Source organism: Pseudophryne corroboree, chromosome 5, assembly GCF_028390025.1.
Source record: "Pseudophryne corroboree isolate aPseCor3 chromosome 5, aPseCor3.hap2, whole genome shotgun sequence".
Classification (NCBI taxonomy): Eukaryota; Metazoa; Chordata; class Amphibia; order Anura; family Myobatrachidae; genus Pseudophryne; species Pseudophryne corroboree.
In genome coordinates, this window is record NC_086448.1 from 278309172 (window position 1) to 278332956 (window position 23785).

At 45.8% G+C, this 23785-nt stretch overlaps 1 protein-coding gene across 1 annotated transcript in view; it reads right to left on the bottom strand.

Annotated features, from left to right (window-relative positions):
• CPNE4 (copine 4) overlaps positions 1 to 23785 on the bottom strand; it is a 900265-nt gene that overhangs the window by 177526 nt on the left and 698954 nt on the right. The window contains exon 8 of the mRNA XM_063922365.1: positions 14244 to 14342. Within this exon, the coding sequence (XP_063778435.1) occupies positions 14244 to 14342 (99 nt within the window). The remainder of the gene's footprint in view (positions 1 to 14243; positions 14343 to 23785) is intronic.

The following is a 23785-nucleotide window of genomic DNA, read 5'->3' on the forward strand; positions in this document are numbered from 1 at the left end:
AACTAAGCATAGTTGCACCTTGCTCAAGTAAACAGTGTGCTAAAAGGATGCTGCGTTATATTATAGTTAGAGATGAGCGGGTTCGGTTTCTCTGAAACCGAACCCGCACGAACTTCATGTTTTTTTTACGGGTCCGAGCAGACTCGGATCCTCCCGCCTTGCTCGGTTAACCCGAGCGCGCCCGAACGTCATCATGACGCTGTCGGATTCTCGCGAGACTCGGATTCTATATAAGGAGCCGCGCGTCGCCGCCATTTTCACACGTGCATTGAGATTGATAGGGAGAGGACGTGGCTGGCGTCCTCTCCATTAGAAATTAGATTAGAAGAGAGAGAGAGATTGTGCAGAGTCAGACAGAGTTTACCACAGTGACCAGTGCAGTTGTTGTTAGTTAACTTTTATTTATTTTAATATAATATATCCGTTCTCTGCTATATCCGTTCTCTGCCTGAAAAAAAACGATACACAGCAGCAGCCAGTCACACAGTGTGACTCAGTCTGTGTGCACTCAGCTCAGCCCAGTGTGCTGCACATCAATGTATAAAAGGCAAAGCTTATAATAATTGTGGGGGAGACTGGGGAGCACTGCAGGTTGTTATAGCAGGAGCCCCCAGGAGTACATAATATTATATTAATTTAAAATTAAACAGTGCACACTTTTGCTGCAGGAGTGCCACTGCCAGTGTGACTAGTGGTGACCAGTGCCTGACCACCAGTATAGTAGTATATTGTTGTATGTATTGTATACTATCTCTTTATCAACCAGTCTATATTAGCAGCAGACACAGTACAGTGCGGTAGTTCACGGCTGTGGCTACCTCTGTGTCGGCAGTCGGAACTCGGCAGGCAGTCCGTCCATCCATAATTGTATTACAATATATACCACCTAACCGTGGTATTTTTTTTTCTTTCTTCATACCGTCGTCATAGTGTCATACTAGTTGTTACGAGTATACTACTATCTCTTTATCAACCAGTGTACAGTGCGGTAGTTCACGGCTGTGGCTACCTCTGTGTCGGCAGTCGGCAGGCAGTCCGTCCATCCATAATTGTATTATTATTATAATATATACCACCTAACCGTGGTTTTTTTTTCATTCTTTATACCGTTGTCATAGTGTCATACTAGTTGTTACGAGTATACTACTATCTCTTTATCAACCAGTGTACAGTGCGGTAGTTCACGGCTGTGGCTACCTCTGTGTCGGCAGTCGGCAGGCAGTCCGTCCATCCATAATTGTATTATTATTATAATATATACCACCTAACCGTGGTATTTTTTTTTCTTTCTTTATACCGTCGTCATAGTGTCATACTAGTTGTTACGAGTATACTACTATCTCTTTATCAACCAGTGTACAGTGCGGTAGTTCACGGCTGTGGCTACCTCTGTGTCGGCAGTCGGCAGGCAGTCCGTCCATCCATAATTGTATTATTATTATAATATATACCACCTAACCGTGGTTTTTTTTTCATTCTTTATACCGTCGTCATAGTGTCATACTAGTTGTTACGAGTATACTACTATCTCTTTATCAACCAGTGTACAGTGCGGTAGTTCACGGCTGTGGCTACCTCTGTGTCGGCAGTCGGCAGGCAGTCCGTCCATCCATAATTGTATTATTATTATAATATATACCACCTAACCGTGGTTTTTTTTTCATTCTTTATACCGTCGTCATAGTGTCATACTAGTTGTTACGAGTATACTACTATCTCTTTATCAACCAGTGTACAGTGCGGTAGTTCACGGCTGTGGCTACCTCTGTGTCGGCAGTCGGCAGGCAGTCCGTCCATCCATAATTGTATTATTATTATAATATATACCACCTAACCGTGGTTTTTTTTTCATTCTTTATACCGTCGTCATAGTGTCATACTAGTTGTTACGAGTATACTACTATCTCTTTATCAACCAGTGTACAGTGCGGTAGTTCACGGCTGTGGCTACCTCTGTGTCGGCAGTCGGCAGGCAGTCCGTCCATCCATAATTGTATTATTATTATAATATATACCACCTAACCGTGGTTTTTTTTTCATTCTTTATACCGTTGTCATAGTGTCATACTAGTTGTTACGAGTATACTACTATCTCTTTATCAACCAGTGTACAGTGCGGTAGTTCACGGCTGTGGCTACCTCTGTGTCGGCAGTCGGCAGGCAGTCCGTCCATCCATAATTGTATTATTATTATAATATATACCACCTAACCGTGGTTTTTTTTTCATTCTTTATACCGTCGTCATAGTGTCATACTAGTTGTTACGAGTATACTACTATCTCTTTATCAACCAGTGTACAGTGCGGTAGTTCACGGCTGTGGCTACCTCTGTGTCGGAACTCGGCAGGCAGTCCGTCCATCCATAATTGTATTATATACCACCTAACCGTGGTTTTTTTATACCACCTAACCGTGGCAGTCCGTCCATAATTGTATACTAGTATCCAATCCATCCATCTCCATTGTTTACCTGAGGTGCCTTTTAGTTCTGCCTATAAAATATGGAGAACAAAAAAGTTGAGGTTCCAAAATTAGGGAAAGATCAAGATCCACTTCCACCTCGTGCTGAAGCTGCTGCCACTAGTCATGGCCGAGACGATGAAATGCCAGCAACGTCGTCTGCCAAGGCCGATGCCCAATGTCATAGTACAGAGCATGTCAAATCCAAAACACCAAATATCAGAAAAAAAAGGACTCCAAAACCTAAAATAAAATTGTCGGAGGAGAAGCGTAAACTTGCCAATATGCCATTTACCACACGGAGTGGCAAGGAACGGCTGAGGCCCTGGCCTATGTTCATGGCTAGTGGTTCAGCTTCACATGAGGATGGAAGCACTCAGCCTCTCGCTAGAAAAATGAAAAGACTCAAGCTGGCAAAAGCAGCACAGCAAAGAACTGTGCATTCTTCGAAATCCCAAATCCGAATTCCGAGCCCACCCGCTGGCGGTGATGCAGGGCAGTCTGGAGCGACTGCTGATGCTGACATCTGGTCCGGACTGAAGGACCTGACAACCATTACGGACATGTCGTCTACTGTCACTGCATATGATTCTCTCACCATTGATAGAATGGTGGAGGATTATATGAGTGACCGCATCCAAGTAGGCACGTCACACAGTCCGTACTTATACTGGCAGGAAAAAGAGGCAATTTGGAGGCCCTTGCACAAACTGGCTTTATTCTACCTAAGTTGCCCTCCCACAAGTGTGTACTCCGAAAGAGTGTTTAGTGCCGCCGCTCACCTTGTCAGCAATCGGCGTACGAGGTTACATCCAGAAAATGTGGAGAAGATGATGTTCATTAAAATGAATTATAATCAATTCCTCCGCGGAGACATTGACCAGCAGCAATTGCCTCCACAAAGTACACAGGGAGCTGACATGGTGGATTCCAGTGGGGACGAATTGATAATCTGTGAGGAGGGGGATGTACACGGTGATATATCGGAGGATGATGATGAGGTGGACATCTTGCCTCTGTAGAGCCAGTTTGTGCAAGGAGAGATTAATTGCTTCTTTTTTGGTGGGGGTCCAAACCAACCCGTCATTTCAGTCACAGTCGTGTGGCAGACCCTGTCACTGAAATGATGGGTTGGTTAAAGTGTGCATGTCCTGTTTTGTTTATACAACATAAGGGTGGGTGGGAAGGGCCCAAGGACAATTCCATCTTGCACCTCTTTTTTCTTTTATTTTTCTTTGCGTCATGTGCTGTTTGGGGAGGGTTTTTTGGAAGGGACATCCTGCGTGACACTGCAGTGCCACTCCTAGATGGGCCAGGTGTTTGTGTCGGCCACTAGGGTCGCTAATCTTACTCACACAGCTACCTCATTGCGCCTCTTTTTTTCTTTGCGTCATGTGCTGTTTGGGGAGGGTTTTTTGGAAGGGACATCCTGCGTGACACTGCAGTGCCACTCCTAGATGGGCCCGGTGTTTGTGTCGGCCACTAGGGTCGCTTATCTTTCTCACACAGTCAGCTACCTCATTGCGCCTCTTTTTTTCTTTGCGTCATGTGCTGTTTGGGGAGGGTTTTTTGGAAGGGACATCCTGCGTGACACTGCAGTGCCACTCCTAGATGGGCCAGGTGTTTGTGTCGGCCACTAGGGTCGCTAATCTTACTCACACAGCTACCTCATTGCGCCTCTTTTTTTCTTTGCGTCATGTGCTGTTTGGGGAGGGTTTTTTGGAAGGGACATCCTGCGTGACACTGCAGTGCCACTCCTAGATGGGCCCGGTGTTTGTGTCGGCCACTAGGGTCGCTTATCTTTCTCACACAGTCAGCTACCTCATTGCGCCTCTTTTTTTCTTTGCGTCATGTGCTGTTTGGGGAGGGTTTTTTGGAAGGGACATCCTGCGTGACACTGCAGTGCCACTCCTAGATGGGCCAGGTGTTTGTGTCGGCCACTAGGGTCGCTAATCTTACTCACACAGCTACCTCATTGCGCCTCTTTTTTTCTTTGCGTCATGTGCTGTTTGGGGAGGGTTTTTTGGAAGGGACATCCTGCGTGACACTGCAGTGCCACTCCTAGATGGGCCCGGTGTTTGTGTCGGCCACTAGGGTCGCTAATCTTACTCACACAGCTACCTCATTGCGCCTCTTTTTTTCTTTGCGTCATGTGCTGTTTGGGGAGGGTTTTTTGGAAGGGACATCCTGCGTGACACTGCAGTGCCACTCCTAGATGGGCCCGGTGTTTGTGTCGGCCACTAGGGTCGCTGAGCTTAGTCATCCAGCGACCTCGGTGCAAATTTTAGGACTAAAAATAATATTGTGAGGTGTAAGGTGTTCAGAATAGACTGAAAATGAGTGTTAATTATGGTTATTGAGGTTAATAATACTATGGGATCAAAATGACCCCCAAATTCAATGTTTTAAGATGTTTTTTAGGGTTTTTGAAAAAACCACCCGAATCCAAAACACACCCGAATCCGACAAAAAAAATTCGGTGAGGTTTTGCCAAAACGCGGTCGAACCCAAAACACGGCCGCGGAACCGAACCCAAAACCAAAACACAAAACCCGAAAAATTTCAGGCGCTCATCTCTAATTATAGTGTGGGTCTGGCAGATGCCATCATTTAGTAGCTAATAAATGGAAGATGGAACCTGTAACATGAAAGCTTGTTGATATAACATGCTCTGTAGTAGGGGGTTCTCAGTCAGGAGGTTGAATATCTGATTACAGGACTGTAACGCTTGCTTTTGCACATTATGGGGTCTATTCAATTAGTGTCGGAATTTCTGACAAGTAGGAAAAACTGCACTTTTCGACTTTTTTGACAGGTCCAGATTCGACCTGTTCAATTCCAGTGCAGCTTTTCCGACTTGTCGAAAAACACGTGGATCGGCTGATTAGCCACGGATCCATGTTTTTTGTCAAATTTGGCCCGTTTGGCCCGTTTTCAAAAATCCTGATTCGACTTTGAAAACAGTCGGATTGGTATTGTTGAAAATGGGCAAAAACCTGTTGGAAATGCCCACAAATTGAATAGTGAAGTGTCAGATCCTCTCCGTCCGAGAGGATCCGACACTAATTGAATATACCCCTTTATCTGTAAACTGAAACATTTTACCTTATAAACGGCAACAAAATTATTTGGGCCCACTACATTCATGCACCCACCACACAAAAGAAAAACAAATTTCATTTGTTTTGGATTAAATACTATATGACCTTGCCCCATAATGTAATATAACCTCCTGTGTCCATATTTTGTGTTTACTCTCAGATACACGCAAAACAAACAGCAAAATAAACCACATACAGTAATACACTAAGGGCCTAATTCAAGGTTGATTGCAAAATAACATTTTCCCCAAATGGGCAAAACCATGTGCACTGCAGGGGTGGGGGTGGGGTGTCAGCGGTGAGGTTACTTTCGGTCAACCGCTGACCGCAAAGTTCCCACCATTGGCTACAATGGAGCGCATAGGCGCTACATTGTATCTGTGCCGTGTGCTGCCTGACAGACACTACAGGAGCACACAGCCAATCAGGAGAGTGCCACAACGTTGCGCTCCCTGATTGGCTGAAGGGACCCTCTTTGACAGGAGTCAGGGGGGGTCCTGGCAGTCGGGGAAAGGGGTCCCATGTGTAAACATGGGACCCCTTTCAGTGCGTGGTCGGGTTTCTGTTTTATTATTTTGCCAAGTACGTGGATTATACAAAGGTCTGATTCTACACTGGATTATGTGAGTATAATTTTTTTCACAGGTACCCCAAGGATTCTACATGGAGAAGAGGACCGAGCCTCGTGGGAACATAGGTAAGTATGTATGTATGGAGGTGTGCATGTATGTAATAAAATTATACTTTCACGGTGTGTGTGTCCTGTTTTTTTGGGGGTATTTTTTTAGTAGTAGTACTACAGGTACCAGCGGGCCCGGTCTTCCACCGCATGCTGGTACTTGTGGTTCTTCAAGTACCAGCTGGTGGGGGAGGCTTGCTGGGACTTGTAGTACTGCTACTAAAAACAATATTCACATTTTTTCAATAGGCTATCAGCCCCCCATCCGCCGCCCTTGGATGGGGGGCTGATAGCCTCGGGCTTCACCCCTGGCCCTTGGGTGGCTGGAGGGGGGGACCCCTTGATTTAAGGGGTTCCCACTCCTCCAGGGTACCCCGGCCAGGGGTGACTAGTTGGGTATGCAATGCCAGGGCCGCAGGGACCAGTATAAAAGTGTCCCCCGGCTGTGGCATTATGTACCTGGCTAGTGGAGCCCGGTGCTGGTTTCAAAAATACGGGGGACCCCTACGCTTTTTTCCCCCCGTATTTTTGGAACCAGGACCAGGCGCAGAGCCCGGTGCTGGTTGATTAAATATGGGGGAACCCCTGTCATTTTTCCCCCCATATTTTTTCAACCAGGACCGGCTCAAAGAGCCCGAGGCTGGTTATGCTTAGGAGGGGGACCCCACGCAATTTTTTTTCCAGTTTTTACACTAAACAGACCCTTTCCCATAGATAACCATGCACAGATCTCACTGATCTGTGCATGGTTATCCAACCTCGACTGGAAAAAGCAGGTCTATTTTTTTGCTGCTTTTTTTAACGAATCGAAAAAAAACAGACCCGCACTTGAGCACTCAGAAACTAACACCCAAATACGAATGAATAGTGAATGCCCGTATTGTATGAAATATCAGCCGCGTTTGACCGATGGTCTATTCATTCGTATTTCGGAACTTTGCAAATCAAACCATTACGAATAGTCCAAACACTGCCGAGATTGGTGCTTAATTAATTCCGGATTTGGACTTTGAAAAAAAAACACAAATCGGACAAACTCGAATTCTTAGTAAATATTGGTCCTGGTTTCCACAGCTACCGCGGGTAAATCTACTTTTTTGCCTTATGTTCCCCCACAGCAAAAGAAAACACCACAGTATCTGATGCAGTCCTTTCGGTCGCATAAGTCCAGAAGAGGTCGGGGCTCTTCCTTCCTCGCCAGAGGTAAGGGTAGAGGGAATAGAATGCCTGCTACGGCCAGTTCCCAGGAACAGAAGTCCTCCCCGGCTTCTACTAAATCCACCGCATGACGCTGGGGCTCCACTGAGGGAGTCCGCACCGGTGGGGGCACGTCTTCGACTCTTTAGCCACGTCTGGGGTCAGTCGGACATGGATCCTTGGGTGATGGAAATAGTATCCCAAGGCTACAAGCTGGAATTCAAGGACGTGCCTCCTCGCCGATTCTTCAAATCGGCTTTACCAGCTTCTCCCCCAGAGAGGGAGATAGTTTTAGCTGCAATTCAAAAGCTGTGTCAACAGCAAGGGATTATCACGGTTCCCCTAATACATCAGGGAAAAGGGTACTATTCAAACCTATTTGTGGTCCCAAAACCGGATGGCTCGGTCAGACACATTCTAAAATTAAAATCCCTGAACCTGTACTTAAAAAGGTTCAAGTTCAAGATGGAATTGCTCAGGGCAGTTATCTCCAGCCTGGAAGGGGGGGATTTTATGGTGTCACTAGACATAAAGGATGCATACCTTCACATACCCATATATCCTCCTCATCAGGCATACCTGAGATTCGCTGTACAGGACTGTCATTACCAGTTTCAGACGTTGCCGTTTGGGCTTTCCATGGCCCCGAGGGTGTTCACCAAGGTAATGGCGGAAATGATGGTGCTCCTGCACAGGCAAGGAGTCACAATTATCCCGTACTTGGATGATCTCCTGATAAAAGCGCGATCAAAGTAACAGTTGCAGAAAAGCGTGTCGCTCTCCCTGAGAGTACTACAGCAATATGGCTGGATTCTTAATCTACCAAAGTCACAGTTGGTTCCAGCGACTCGGCTGTCTTTCTTAGACATGATTCTGGACACAGAACAAAGGAGGGTTTTTCTCCCGATAGAAAAAGCCCAGGAACTTCAGAACATGGTCAGAGACCTGTTAAAACCGAAAAGAGTGTCAGTCCATCAATGCACTCGAGTACTGGGGAAAATGGTAGCGACCTACGAGGCCATCCCCTTTGGCAGGTTTCATGCGAGGACTTTTCAGTGGGACCTTCTGGACAAGTGGTCCAGGTCCCACCTTCAAATTCATCAGAAAATAACCCTGTTCCCCAGGGCCAGGGTGTCGCTCCTGTGGTGGCTGCAGAGTGCTCACCTTCTAGAGGGTCGCAGGTTCGGCATTCAGGACTGGGTTCTGGTGACCACGGACGCGAGCCTCCGAGGATGGGGAGCAGTCACACAAGGAAGTAATTTTCAGAGACTGTGTCTACGCATCAACATACTGGAATTGAGGGCCATATACAACGGCCTACGATAAGCGGAGAATATTCTTCGTGACCTACCGGTTCTGATTCAATCAGACAACGTCACATCCGTGGCTCATGTAAACCGCCAAAGCGGGACAAGGAGCAGAGTGGCAATGGCAGAAGCCACCAGGATTTTGCGCTGGGCAGAAAATCACGTAAGCGCTCAGTCAGCAGTATTCATTCCGGGAGTGGACAACTGGGAAGCAGACGTCCTCAGCAGACACGATCTCCATCAAGGAGGTGGGGATTTCATCAAGAAGTTTTTGCAGAAATAACAAGTTTTTGGGGACTTCCTCAAATAGACATGATGGCGTCACGCCTCAACAGGAAGCTTCGGAGGTATTGTGCCAGGTCAAGGGACCCTCAGGCAGTAGCGGGGGACGCCCTGGTGACACCATGGGTGTTTCAGTCGGTCTATGTGTTCTCCTCCTCTTCCTCTCATCTCAAAAATATTGAGAATCATAAGACGAAAAAGAGTGCAGACAATACTCATTGTTCCAGATTGGCCTCGAAGGGCCTGGTATTCAGATCTTCAGGAACTGCTCACAGAAGATCCTTGGCCTCTTCCTCTCAGGGAGGACCTGTTGCAGCAGGGGCCCTGCGTGTTCCAAGTCTTACCACGGTTACGTTTGATGGCATGGCGGTTGAACACCGAATCCTAGCTGGGAAGGGTATTCCGGAAGAAGTCATCCCTACTCTGATAAAGGCTAGGAAGGAGGTGACGGCGAAACATTATCACCGTATCTGGAGGAAGTATGTTTCTTGGTGTGAAGCCAAGAATGCTCCTACAGAAGATTTCCATTTGGGCCGGTTTCTCCACTTTCTACAGACAGGTGTGGATATGGGCCTAAAGTTAGGCTCCATTAAGGTACAGATTTCGTCCCTATCTATATTCTTCCAGAAAGAATTGGCTTCTCTCCCGGAAGTCCAGACTTTTGTAAAGGGAGTGCGACACATCCGGCCCCCTTTTGTGCCCCCAGTGGCACCATGGGACCTTAACGGGGTGTTACGGTTCCTAAAATCTCACTGGTTTGAGCCTCTTCAAATGGTTAGAGTTAAAGTTTCTCACTTGGAGGGTGGTCATGTTGTTGGCCTTGGCATCTGCAAGGCGGGTGTCCGAATTGGCGGCCTTGTCTCATAAGAGACCCTATCTCATTTTCCATGTGGATAGAGCAGAGTTGAGGACTCGTCCTCAATTTTTACCTAAGGTGGCGTCATCATTTCATATGAACCAACCTATTGTGGTGCCTGTGGCTACGGGAGACTTGGAGGATTCCAAATCCCTTGATGTAGTCAGAGCCTTAAAAATTTACGTAGCCAGGATGGCTCAGATTAGGAAAACAGAAGCTCTGTTTGTCCTGTATGCGGCCAACAAGGTTGGCGCTCCTGCTTCTAAGCAGACTATTGCTCGCTGGATCTATAACACGATTCAGCAGGCTCATTCTACGGCTGGATTGCCGGTACCAAATTCGGTAAAGGCCCATTCCACTAGGAAGGTGGGCTCTTCTTGGGCGGCTGCCCGAGGCGTCTCGGCCTTACAGCTTTGTCGAGCGGCTACTTGGTCGGGTTCAAACACTTTTGCAAAATTCTACAAGTTTGATACCCTGGCTGATGAGGACCTCATGTTTGCTCAATCGGTGCTGCAGAGTCATCCGCACTCTCCCGCCCGGTTTGGAGCTTTGGTATAATCCCCATGGTCCTTACGGAGTCCCCAGCATCCTCTAGGACGTAAGAGAAAATAAGATTTTAAACCTACCGGTAAATCTTTTTCTCCTAGTCTGTAGAGAATGCTGGGCGCCCGTCCCAGTGCGGACAAAATTCTGCAAGACTTGTATATAGTTGTTGCCTACATAAGGGTTATGTTACAGTTAAGATCAGTCGTTGGCTGATACTGTTTTGTTCATACTGTTAACTGGTTACGTATATTCCAGGTTATACGGTGTGGATGGTGTGGGCTGGTATGAATCTTGCCCTTAGATTAACAAAAATCCTTTCCTCGTACTGTCCGTCTCCTCTGGGCACAGTTTCTCTAACTGAGGTCAGGAGGAGGGGCATAGAGGGAGGAGTCAGTGCACACCCATTCTATCCTAAAGTCTTTAGAGTGCCCATGTCTCCTGCGGAGCCCGTCTATACCCCCATGGTCCTTACGGAGTCCCCAGAATCCTCTACGGACTAGGAGAAAAAGATTTACCGGTAGGTTTAAAATCTTATTTTTTCCAAACACTCCCAGGAAACGGTCAGTTGACACCCAAAATGCCCTCTTTCTGTCAATCACCTTGCGATCGGCTTTGTGAATGGATTCTTTGTTAAATCCATCTCCCAGCACCGATCCTCTTTGTACCCATACGATGCGCCTGCGCATTGCGGTGCATACACATGCGCAGTTTTGCCGAGATTTAACCTGATCGCAGCGCTGCAAAAAGTTGCCGAGCGATCAACTCGGAATGACCCCCCGTGGTTTTGCCCATTAGAGGAAAATTTTGTTTTGCAATCAACCTTGAATTAGTCCCTATGTGCGGACTCCTCAGTGAAGTCACAGTCAGTCTGACTTAATTTCACAACCTTCACAATACGTTACAATATCAATTCAAGAGGTCAGGCTCAGACATATGACTGTCAAGTATTTGATGTTTACAAATGAATCACACTCTCTACTTTTAAAGCATCTGCTGTAGCTGCAGCTTTATAGTGACACAGACAGAGTGACTCAATGGTCTGTACTCAGTGGTGTGCAGGGCAGGCCGGTGCACGCCGTCTCCAGGACAGAACTGCAGCACCATTCCCCTTGTTTCTTATCACCGTAATTCTCCCTGCTTTTCTTCAGCGCCATTTCCCCTGCATCTCACCAACGTCACCACCCCTTCTGCTCCTCACTAGCGTCATTTCCCTCGCATATTACAGGCTCCTGGGACTGGTAAGTATAAATCCCCCGGTGGGAGGGCTGTTTGCAGCGTGGGGGTAGTTGTGACAGGGAGGGGATCCTGGCAGCGGTGGTAGTGACGGGTGGCGGCGCATGCACAGCAGGACATCTGGGTATTTTTTATGAAAAATACCCTGATGATATTGCGGAGAGGCATCGCAGGGACAGAGCTTTCTTGCATGTGATAATTGATACATCTATGCGATGTACTCAATTATCGCATTGTGAGTTTGACCATATTATCGCACCACATCTGCATCATCAGATGCAGATGGTGAAAAATCGGCCCCTAAAGGCCAGTACTGAAGGGAGAGATTGCTTAGATTTTAAGCACGGATCTGTTCATGTGTACCCCCCCTTAAGTCTCTCCAGCGCCATCCCTCCTGCGCCTCACTAGCGCCATTTCCCTTGCATCTTACCAGCATCAATCCCTCTGCAACTCTCCAGCCCTATTCCCCCACATCTCACCAACATCACTGTCCCTGCCACTCCTCACTAGCGTTATTCCTCTTGCATCTTACCAACATCATTCCCCATGCATCTCTCCAGCACCATCTCTCCTGCTCCTCACCAGCGCCATGCCCACTGCATCTCACCAATGTCATCCCTCCTGCTCGTCACTAGCACCGTATGTATGAACTTTTAAGCAAAGGACAGATTTTGTAGTAACTAAGAGCTGTCCTTTGTGGTATATGGACTTCCGGGTTTATGATTCGGGAGCCATTCATCGAATGTGTCTAATAATACACGTGCTGCGGGGGGTACTGGAAGGGATCCGAGCAAAAGGCCCATAGGCTTCTATAGGACATCGGCATCTAAAAATGACATTGCCCACCGCATCCAAGGTTGGGAATGTATCGCATTCCTGGGCTTGGTGGATATGCGGTAAGCACCCAAACCTCCATTTTTTCGGAGGCTTCTCCGCATTTTACAGCTTGATGCATCCTGCTTATAGTGAGCAGATAGGCTTTGAAACTAGCTACAAGTCTGCAAAATTGAACATACAAGTTTCCTGGTATTACTGCCTGGGCATGACTTTGTTTAGATCAGTGGTTCCCAATCATGGTCCTCAAGGCACCCCAACAGTCCAGGTTTTAGCATACCTCCAGATATTTGGGAGTCTCCCAGGCATTCCAGGAGAGTAAGTATGTACTGTAGATACTAAACTTTGTACCTTATTCTTGTATTATTTGGCGGATAACACTCCTACCACTTTATCCAACCCACGCCCTGAACATTAGTAGTATCAGTAATTATGTCATAATTCTGTGAACAATATATATTTTTATTTGAGACATTTATGAACTCTTTACCCTATCCTCCAGTACCCTTTTGATTTTCATTTGAACTATTTTTAAGGCTAATTCAATGCCATCAACAACATTATATAAATTATGTTTGGGCAATCCCTATAAATCACAAAGTTTCACCACTTACAAATGAAGGGTTAAAATGTCTTTAAGATGGTCTATGTTCCTTCCATCATTTGCATCTTTTGCACAAGTCATACGGTTTACCAGGGATGTGCGGTGAGGTAAATGACTAGTACCAGAGCCAGATTTACATACAATATATGAACTAGGGTGCATGTGGACATTATACACAGGTGCAGCAGTATATGCTGCTGGAAGCTTGCTGAGTTTTGATCAGAGATGTGCAGAAAATAAAGGCAGGGGAGGCACTGCTTCACCTGCCATAGACTTTTTATTCCAGGGTTTTGACTATTAAAATGATTAGAATAATACAAAGATTATATTTATGTTACAATCTTTGTATTTTTTCACATACTTTATCTAGTCAAAACTCTGGCGTATAATGGAGTATTACAGGAAAAACTCTGCCACACCTCACCGATACACCACTGGCCTCATACACTGCAGCTTTAGTCGTGCCAAACAGTCCCTCTAGGTGTGCCAGGTCCCGGGAGACTCAGTTGCTCCGAGCATCTTTTTACTTAAAATGTGCATCTTATTTTAACAAATAAAACAACTGGAAGTGCCAAAACTATGTTTCTATATTACACTGTTCAATCTGATATGTGACATTTGTACATCTTTGTGTGAATGAGTCTGACTCTGCATAGGAAGTGCTATGATGCAGCGGCTGCAGCTTTTTCTCATGTCAAGTTCCCTTATGCTTCACCTGCGACTTTGTACGTGTTTAAAACTAAGGGGGACATTTACTAAGCAGTGATAAGAGCGGAGAAGTGAGCCAGTGGAGAAGTTGCCCATGGCAACCAATCAACACTGAAGTAACATCTATAATTTGCATACTATAAAATGATACAGAGCTGCTAATTGGTTGATGGGGCAACTTCTCCACTGGCTCACTTTTCCGCTCTTATCACTGCTTAGTAAATGTCCCTCTAATTCCTGTGAAATTAAAGTTGCGGCACAGAGTCTCTAGTACACGGTGAGTGATGTTTCGCTGCCTCTGTAATGGAAATAAGATGGTACCTTACTCTTCTTGGCTGGTACTGGCCGCTTATAGAAGGTGTATGAAGACACATTTGTAATGATTACATTAAAGTAACACAATTGTATATTTATCACATACTGTAGTTGTTATACCTGTCTTCCTTCCATTGCTCCTCTCATTTCTTTAAACGTTGAACTGAACTCTCCAATGAAGTCATGTTTTCCATTCGAGTCCCAGTCCCAGACTATACACTGAGAAGAATAAACAGACATTAATGACCAAGTTTTACACAAGCACGAGGAAGAATATACTGCATATACTGTATATTGGAATGTGTCCTCCATCTATGTGTCATATATTAGTTCAGGTAAGGTAGATTTGTACCCCTCTCACGTGGAATTAGAAAGAATAAATTCACCAGAGGATGTAGACAACGAGGGTTGTCTGCATTTTTTCGCAGCCGTGCGATCAGGTCTGTATTGTGCATGCGTGTGACCCGCAATGCGCAGGCGCGTCGGCCGCTGGCGACGGCCGTCGCTGGGCAGCAACAAAACGAATGAAGAAAGCGATCACACCAGCGATCACAAGAAGGTTGACAGGCAGAAGGCGTTCGTAGGCGGCAACTCATCGTTTTCTGGGAGTGTCCGGAAAAACGCAGGCGTGATCGGCCGTTTCCAGGGAGGGTTCCTAACATCAGCAACATCCCGGATCGTCGCAGCGGCTGAGTAAGTCCTGGCTGTGCAGAAACTACACAAACTTTTGTTTGTGCAGCTCTCTGCACAGCCGATCGCACCCCTGCACAGCGATTACCCCGTCCCTGTAGGCGGCGATTACCTGGTCACAGCAGTGCAAAAATAGCCTGCGTGCGACCAGGTCTGAATTAGGCCCAGTGATAACTGCAATAAACAGCTCATCAAAGTTTCTTTAATGACCAGCTGGGCCTTTCAAGGATTATACTTTCCTCCTTACCCCCAATGGCTCCCAGGGATTAGTGCACAATCAGTATTTATTTTAAGAATCACACTTTTAATTAGAGATGTGCGGGTTCGAATTTACTTGGTTCTTAATGCTAAATTAGCATAAATAAGTTCAGATTATTCAAAGTTTTTTTATTGGCTATCTAAAACAGCCAGATAGCCAATAAGATGCCGTTTTCAGGTCCAGGTAAATTTGAACCCACAAATCTCTACTTTAAATAGATAAAACAAACAAAGGTATCCACAAACATGCCTGTGCTCAACAGTTGGAAAAAAGAGTTATAACCTGGTATATCGGCTGATAAAAAAAGTATGGATTGCCATAATCCAAGGTCCCACTCACAATGCGTGTACAATGCTCAGCACTCCTGTTAACCTCACTAAGGGGGTCATTCAGACCTGATCGCTCGCTAGCAGGGCCGCCATCAAGGGGGTACTGCAGGTACAGCAGTCCCGGGCCCCGGACACTATGACAGAGAAGGTGGGCCCCGGCCCGCTCCAATAGCCTATTTCCGCAATTTACACAAAGTGAAAAGGAGCCCGCCCGCCAGCAGCAAAGTTGTGGAGTTCCCTAGAAAAAGTGGAGTTTAGAGAAAGTCCCTGCGCTCTAGGTGCAGCTATAGTTAGTGTGGACAGGAGTATATCACCAAATACACTCCAAAAGTTACACGTACAAATAGAATTTTGGTACACCCTTACAGTAGCGCTCCGTATAATAACAATATCATAAATGATATAAATAATAAGTTCTCTTGTAATTCTAGAGAGGTTTCATTTCTCAAGAGGTCTAGTGTTGATGAGGTATTTTCCAGCCGTCTCCGTCAGTTCAAAACGTGGAAGAAAAGAAGGGGGGGATAAGAAAGAAAAAAACCTCAGTTTCTATATCCTACACATTTGGATATGAATGCATAAAAGAATGAATCCTCAATCTTCCTCCTTATGGGTGGTGTATGTTTCTTAAAGTTCTTATGGGGTCACCCTTGTGACAAAACAGTCAATTATGTGCTCACAATGTTCTTACACAGAGCATAGGAGAAAATTCTTATAAAGGTTTCTTTTCCCGTCACAGTTAGCCGTACAGAAAATGGGGGAATGCTCACATGTATGCTTACATCAGATTGAGTGTGGATAAACACATCAAGGTTTCTTTTATCGATCCTCCCTGATTCCTTCAGATAGTTCCTCGTGATTTCCCCAGTGGGGCCACAGAAAGTAAAGCAGAAGGAAGTGGTTAATAGAAGGATTTCTTAAAAAGGTATTCACCTGTTAAGGGTACCCTTAGTTAACAGGGTAGTGATGCATCTATTAACCACTTCCTTCCTGTGACGGGAAAAGAAACCTTTATAAGAATTTTCTCCCGTCACAGTTAGCCGTACAGAAAATGGGGGAATGCTCACATGTATGCTTACATCAGATTGAGTGTGGATAAACACATCAAGGTTTCTTTTATCGATCCTCCCTGATTCCTTCAGATAGTTCCTCGTGATTTCCCCAGTGGGGCCACAGAAAGTAAAGCAGAAGGAAGTGGTTAATAGAAGGATTTCTTAAAAAGGTATTCACCTGTTAAGGGTACCCTTAGTTAACAGGGTAGTCATGCATCTATTAACCACTTCCTTCCTGTGACGGGAAAAGAAACCTTTATAAGAATTTTCTCCTATGCTCTGTGTAAGAACATTGTGAGCACATAATCGACTGTTTTGTCACAAGGGTGGCCCCATAAGAACTTTAAGAAACATACACCACCCATAAGGAGGAAGATTGAGGATTCATTCTTTTATACATTCATATCCAAATGTGTAGGATATAGAAACTGAGGTTTTTTTCTTTCTTGTCCCCCCCTTCTTTTCTTCCACGATTTGAACTGACGGAGACTGCTGGAAAATACCTCATCAACACTAGACCTCTTGAGAAATGAAACCTCTCTAGAATTACAAGAGAACTTATTATTTATATCATTTATGATAGTGGAGTTCCCTGGTCCTAATCGCCAACAGCCACCGCCATTGCTAGCTGGCGTTGCACAATAAAGTTTATAATGCAGCGTGTGTGACATCATGAAGTCACACTGCGCGAGTGAAAGATAGAGGAGCAGCGCGCTACCTGTGGACAATCTGTCAGCGTCAGCATTTGGAATTGGAGCCGAACGTGAGCCACTCGCATCTCACAGACCCACAGCTTGATTGGCTGCCAGTCCGCGTGAGCCGAGAGTAGCTCACGGTCGGCGTCAGAGGACCTGCTTCCTAGCTGCAGAGGCCAGCCTTTGTCTCCCTTCTCTCTGCTGCTCCTGTTGCCCACAAAGATGCGGCTTTAGGTCTGCTCTATCACCTCTTTCCTGATCTCTCCCAGGCTACGGCCAGGCATTCTGGGATGAGAAGAGGGAGAGGAGCCCTGCACCACCTTATCCAGCATGTCCCGCCACACTGAATTGCAGCAGCACAGCAGTATTACTCGCATCCAGCAGAGGAACTCACTGCTGTGCTGATACATACAACATGCAGCAATGCTCATTTACACGTCCCATGATGTGTACAGCAGTGGCAGGGTCCCTGCTGCCATGTATGAGGTAAAAAGCTACAGGTTTTTTAATTTTTTTTTATTATTTCTGTAGTATTGGGGGCAAATAGTAACACCCCTATTGCAGGTGACTTTTTGTGATGTACTTTAGCAATGAGCCTTGTCCTAGGTAAACATTCTGGTGTTAATGTAGTGGTGCCACACAAGTCCTGGCATGCTGGAGCTTGTTGTGCCTCAGCTTTAAAGACAAAAAATTGCGCTGCATGGTTGCTTGGGGTCTGGGGTGTAACGGGGATCGGTGTCGATGGTGGGAGTTACATGATGGTTGAGTCTGAATCCAAGTGGGCTAATGGACCTTGTTCCTTCCCTTCCCCTTCCGTAGCCTAACTCTAACCTCCCCAGAGAGCTGGATCCTACTCCCGCAGCCTAACCTCCCCCGAAGCGCTGGATCGTAGTGCCGCAGCCTAATCACCCCCCCGTGCGCTGAATCCACCCCCTCATGAGAAGGAGGCAGATCACATGGAGATCCTTTAGCCTACTTTCTATCTAGCATCTTCCATTACATGATTGATGCAGTGATCCTCAACAGAGGTGGTACATTATTATAACACCTACTTTGGGGCTACAGTGTGGAAATAATGTATCTTTGCTTAGAATGGACAGTACTAGTGGCAGCTGTAGTGTAGGGTATAGAGGGGTTAGTAGCGTAGGGTGTAGAGGGATCAGTAATGTAGTGTATTGTATAGAGAGGTCAGTGATGTAGTGCATGGCAGAGGATCTCAAATGTGGTCCTCAAGCAAGCATCCCAGTGGTCCAGGTTAGGTAAATCCATGGCTCAACACAGAGGGTTAAATTCACTGAGGTTCTAATTAAGTCACCTGTGGCCAAGCACGGATATAATTAAAACCTGGACCATTGTGGTGCCTTGAGGATCGTGTTAGAGAACCTCTGGTGTAGAGGGGTCAGTAGTGCAGAGTATAGAAGGGTTAGTAATGTAGTGTAGGGTATACAGGCTCAAGTATTTAATGTAGTGCAGTGGTTACCAAACTGTGTGCTGTGGCTCCCTGGGGTGCCTCAGGACACTTGCAGGGGTGCCTTGGATTGGTAGTTCAGTACCAATTCAAATTATTTATGGTCAATATAATAGGAAAAACTAGTGCTGGTAGCTGTCAGTCATAAAATATGGGGACAAACAGAAGCAAATCTTGTCCCTCACCACACAACTGACCCTAAGGATGACATATAAATGCGATCTACTTAATTTAATATTTCTTTCTAAATTTCTCAATAAGAAATTTTTGGCCTAGGTGTGAATTCTGATACTCTAGGGCGCCGTGATTCAAAAAAGTTTGGAAACCACTGCTGTAGTGTATAGATGGGACCGTAATGTAGTGTTAGATGTAGAAGGGTCCATAATGCAGTGTAGAGTATAGAGGGGTAAAAATACTAATCCCAGAGATTCGATATGTGCCATGCCTTGTGCCACATACCGTTATACTTAAACAGAGATATATGTTCAAAGGAAATTTTTGGTCTGGGCTCCGCTTGGTCTAGAACTTGCACTGGTTAGTATCACAGTAGGACTTGTTTTTATTACTAAGTAGTGTGTGGTCACTGAATGAGCCGTGTGGTAGGACAGTGTTTGGTTTCAAGTTCAGAACATGGGATCACTGGATTAGCATTACTAATCTGCTACAGAACACCATTAACCTTGTTCAGAACAGGTTCCCAATAGATGTCCATGTAGACAGTAAAACTGCTAGGCAAGGGGTCCTATGTTCTGAATTTGAGAAGAATGATTGATATCACAATGTGACTTGCTACTATTCCTATTCCGGGGAGTGTATTTTAGCTGTGCAAGTGTGCGATCGCATGTGCAGCCGAGCGGTACTAAAAGATCTTTTGCAGTTTCTGAGTAGCCCAGGACTTACTCAGCCGCTGCGATCACTTCAACCTGTCCGGGACCGGAATTGACATCAGACACCTGCCCTGCAAACGCTTGGACACGCCTGTGTTTTTCCAACCACTCCCAGAAAACGGTCAGTTGCCACCCACAAACGCCTTCTTCCTGTCAATCTCCTTGCGATCGGCTGTGCGAATGGATTCTTCATAAAAACCATCGCACAGCAATGATCCGCTTTGTACTCATGCGAAGCAACTGCGCATTGCGGTGCATACGCATGCGCAGTTCTGACCTGATCGCAGCGCAGCGAAAAAACCTAGCGTGCAATCATGTCTGAATTACCCCCTAAGTAGACAGGACTAAGTATCCTATATTGAACATGGTCATATATTTATACAATACTTCTGAACTTGCAGACTTTTGTACGCAGCCCCAAAAGAATGTGAACCAGAATGTGTGAGTCCACTGCACGTGCAAGCCACGAGGGGAGAGAGTTCCGATGCAAATGCTGGCATTTACATGCAATTGCATTGGCAAGTCGGGCTCTGCGTGTGAAGATGAGTTAATTGAATTCATCCCATTAACACTAACCTGGTAATTGTAGCCTGCAGTCAGGGCCATAACTAGGGTGGTGCAGCCAGAGCTCGGCACACAGCACCTATGCCCTGACGGCAAAACCGACCTCTCCCACCCGCGATCACCTATTTAAGCACTGCCACCAGCTGCAGCGCTGTCCGCTGTACTGTAGAATAGTAACGATGAGCTCGGATCCTTCTCTCCCGGGCACTCTGCTACCATTACACATTACAGCAGGCAGCGTTGCAGCTGGCGTCATGCATAAATAGGTGATCGCAGGTGGAAGAGTTCAGTTCCGCCCTCAGGGCATAGGTGCTGTTCACAATTTCTGATTGCATCCCTGTATACAGTAGATGTAAGTAATTATTACTAAATAACACTTTTAAATTACCTTTCTTAAAATTATATTTTTACGTATTACAATTTATGTTAGATTTTCCTTTAAATTTCAAACCTTAGCTCTGTATTTTACTACACATTAAAACTGCAGAAGTTGAGTGAGGATGTATAATTTATATGCGATGAGAGAGCATGAGGAACAGCGGCAGTCATTTTTATGTCAGACAAGAATCCATCAACTTCAAGCATACATCTCCCGAGTGCAGAAGGATGAAAACCGCTGTCATGAGTACAATAGGCACACGAAACGGTTTATCCCACAAAGCTGCCCTGACTAAGTGTTCTATTATATGACGGTTAACAAGGTTTGAAGGACGTATTTTCTGCCTGCACAATATTTTCCGTCTTTTAACACAGGGTCTGAAAAAGATAAACTGACAGCAAATTTATGTTTACCTTATTTGAAAAGAAAAAATCATTCCCTTTTGGTTTGATAGTTAACACAAAAATATAGCTATATTTAATCAGACCGATCTGCATAACCTCATAGACCTGTGCTCACAGATTCAACAATCCCTATAGTAACAAAACAACAAAATTAGAGATGTGCGGCGGGCACTTTTCGTGTTTTGTGTTTTGGTTTTGATTCTGGCTCCATGCTCGTGTTTTGGATCTGAATTGGATTTGCTAAAACCACCCTTTCGGGTTTTGGTTTAAAATCTGGATCTGGATGATTTTTGAAACAAAACATAAAAACAGCTAAAAATCACAGAATTTGGGGGTTATTTTGATCCTACGGTATTATTAACCTCAATAACATTCATTTCCACTCATTTGCAGTCTATTCTGAACACCTCACAATATTGTTTTTAGGCCTAAAAGTTGCATAGAGGTAGCTGTATGACTAAGCTAAGCGACACAAGTGTGCGGCACAAACACCTGGCCCATCTAGGAGTGGCACTGCAGTTGCAGACAGGATGGCAAATTTAAAAAATAGTCCCCAAACAGCACATCATGCAAAGAAGTAAAAGAGATGCAATGAGGTAGCTGTATGAATAAGCTAAGCGACACAAGTCTGTGGCACAAACACCTGGCCCATCTAGGAGTTGCACTGCAGTTGCAGACAGGATGGCACTTAAAAAAACTAGGCCCCAAACAGCACATCATGCAAAGAAGTAAAAGAGGTGCAAATGAGGTAGCTGTATGAATAAGCTAAGCGACACAAGTGTGCGGCACAAACACCTGGCCCATCTAGGAGTGGCACTGCAGTTGCAGACAGGATGGCACTTAAAAAAAAAAACTAGTCCCCAAACAGCACATCATGCAATGAAGTAAAAGAGATTCAATGAGGTAGCTGTCTGGCTAAGCTAAGCGACACAAGTGTGCGGCACAAACACCTGGCCCATCTAGGAGTGGCACTGCAGTTGCAGACAGGATGGCACTTAAAAAAACTAGGTCCCAAACAGCTCATCATGCAAATAAGAAAAAGAGGTGCAATGAGGTAGCTGTACGACTAAGCTAAGCGACACAAGTGTGCGGCACAAACAACATGGGACGTGCTGGAATTTGCCCAGATGTAATACACGCACAATATTGGTGGCACAGGTGAGCGTACCCCTAAACCAAATACACACACTGCAAAGCCTGTAAAATTAATTTGGATAATAATAACCCTTTTATTTGGAGCTATTATAATAATATGCAGCACAGGTGAGTATACCCCTACACCACACAGGGCAAACCCTGTAAAGATTATTTGAATAATAATATAAGTAATGTATATATCCCTTTTATTTGGAGTAAATAATATACAGCACAGGACAGCAGCACTGAATTTATACGGCAGCACCACTGGACTGGACTTATATGGCAGTACCACTGGACTTATACACCAGTACCACTGGAATTATATGGCATGATCACTGGATTTATACGCCAGTACCACTGGAATTATATGGCAGGATCACTGGAATTATACAGCAGGATCACTGGATTTATACGGCAGGATCACTGGATTTATACGGCAGGATCATTGGATTTATATGCCAGTACCACTGGAATTATACGGCAGAATCACTGGAATTATATGGCAGTACCACTGGACTTATACGGCAGTACCACTGGACATATACGGCAGTATCACTGCACCGGACTTATAGGCCAATACCACTGGAATTATATGGCAGGATCACTGGATTTATACGGCAGTACTGCTGGCATATACGGCAGTATCAATGGACATATACAGCAGTATCACTGGACATATACAGCAGCACAGGGACACCACCACTGGACTGATGCAGGACAACACAGCACCACTGCAATGGACTGGACTTATACAGCAGCACTGGACATATGGCAGCAGAGGACACCACCACTGTGACTGGACTGATGCAGCACAATACACCACCACTGAACTGATGCAGCACAACACAGTACTACTGGACAGGACTTATACAGCAGCACTGGACATATGGCAGCAGAGGACACCACCACTGGTACTGGACTGATGCAGCACAAGATACCACCGCTGGACTGATGCAGGACAACACAGCACCACTGCAATGGACTGGACTTATACAGCAGCACTGGACATATGGCAGAAGAGGACACCACTACTGTGACTGGACTGATGCAGCACAATACACCACCACTGAACTGATGCAGCACAACACAGCACCACTGGACTGGACTTATACAGCAGCACTGAACATATGGCAGCAGAGGACACTACCAGTGTGACTGGACTGATGCAGCACAAGACACCACCACTGGACTGATGCAGCACAACACAGCACCACTGGACTGGACTTATACAGCAGCACTAGACATATGGCAGCAGAGGACACAACCACTGTGACTGGACTGATGCAGTACACGACACTAACACTGAGCTGATTCAGGACACTGAGGATGGAGACACGTGCTCTCTCTACACTCTCCAATGCCGGAGAGAAAATGGTGGCGATGAGCGGCGACTTATATGGAATACAAACCCCGCGAGAATCCGACAGCGGGATGATGACGTTTTGCCTCGTTCTGGTTTCCGAGTCAGGCGGGAAAACCTGAGCTGGACTCGGATCTGTACTCGGATCCGGACTCTGGTAGTGAAGTCTATTAGGGTTCGGTTCTCAGGGAACCGAACCCGCTCATCTCTAAACAAAATGACATATCTCATTTCCAGTAGCGGTTCTAGGCACAGGCAAATGGGGGCGGGCGCCCGGGGTGCTGCGGCCAGCTGGGGTGGCCACAGTCACCCCACAGGCACCCGCCGCCCACCTGCATCCCGCTCCCCAGCTGCAGCAGGCACCGTGGGCTGTGTGAGCGCCCGCTAAATGACCTCTAGTGTCTGTGAGGCGTTGCTATGGGAGAGACGTCATGCACA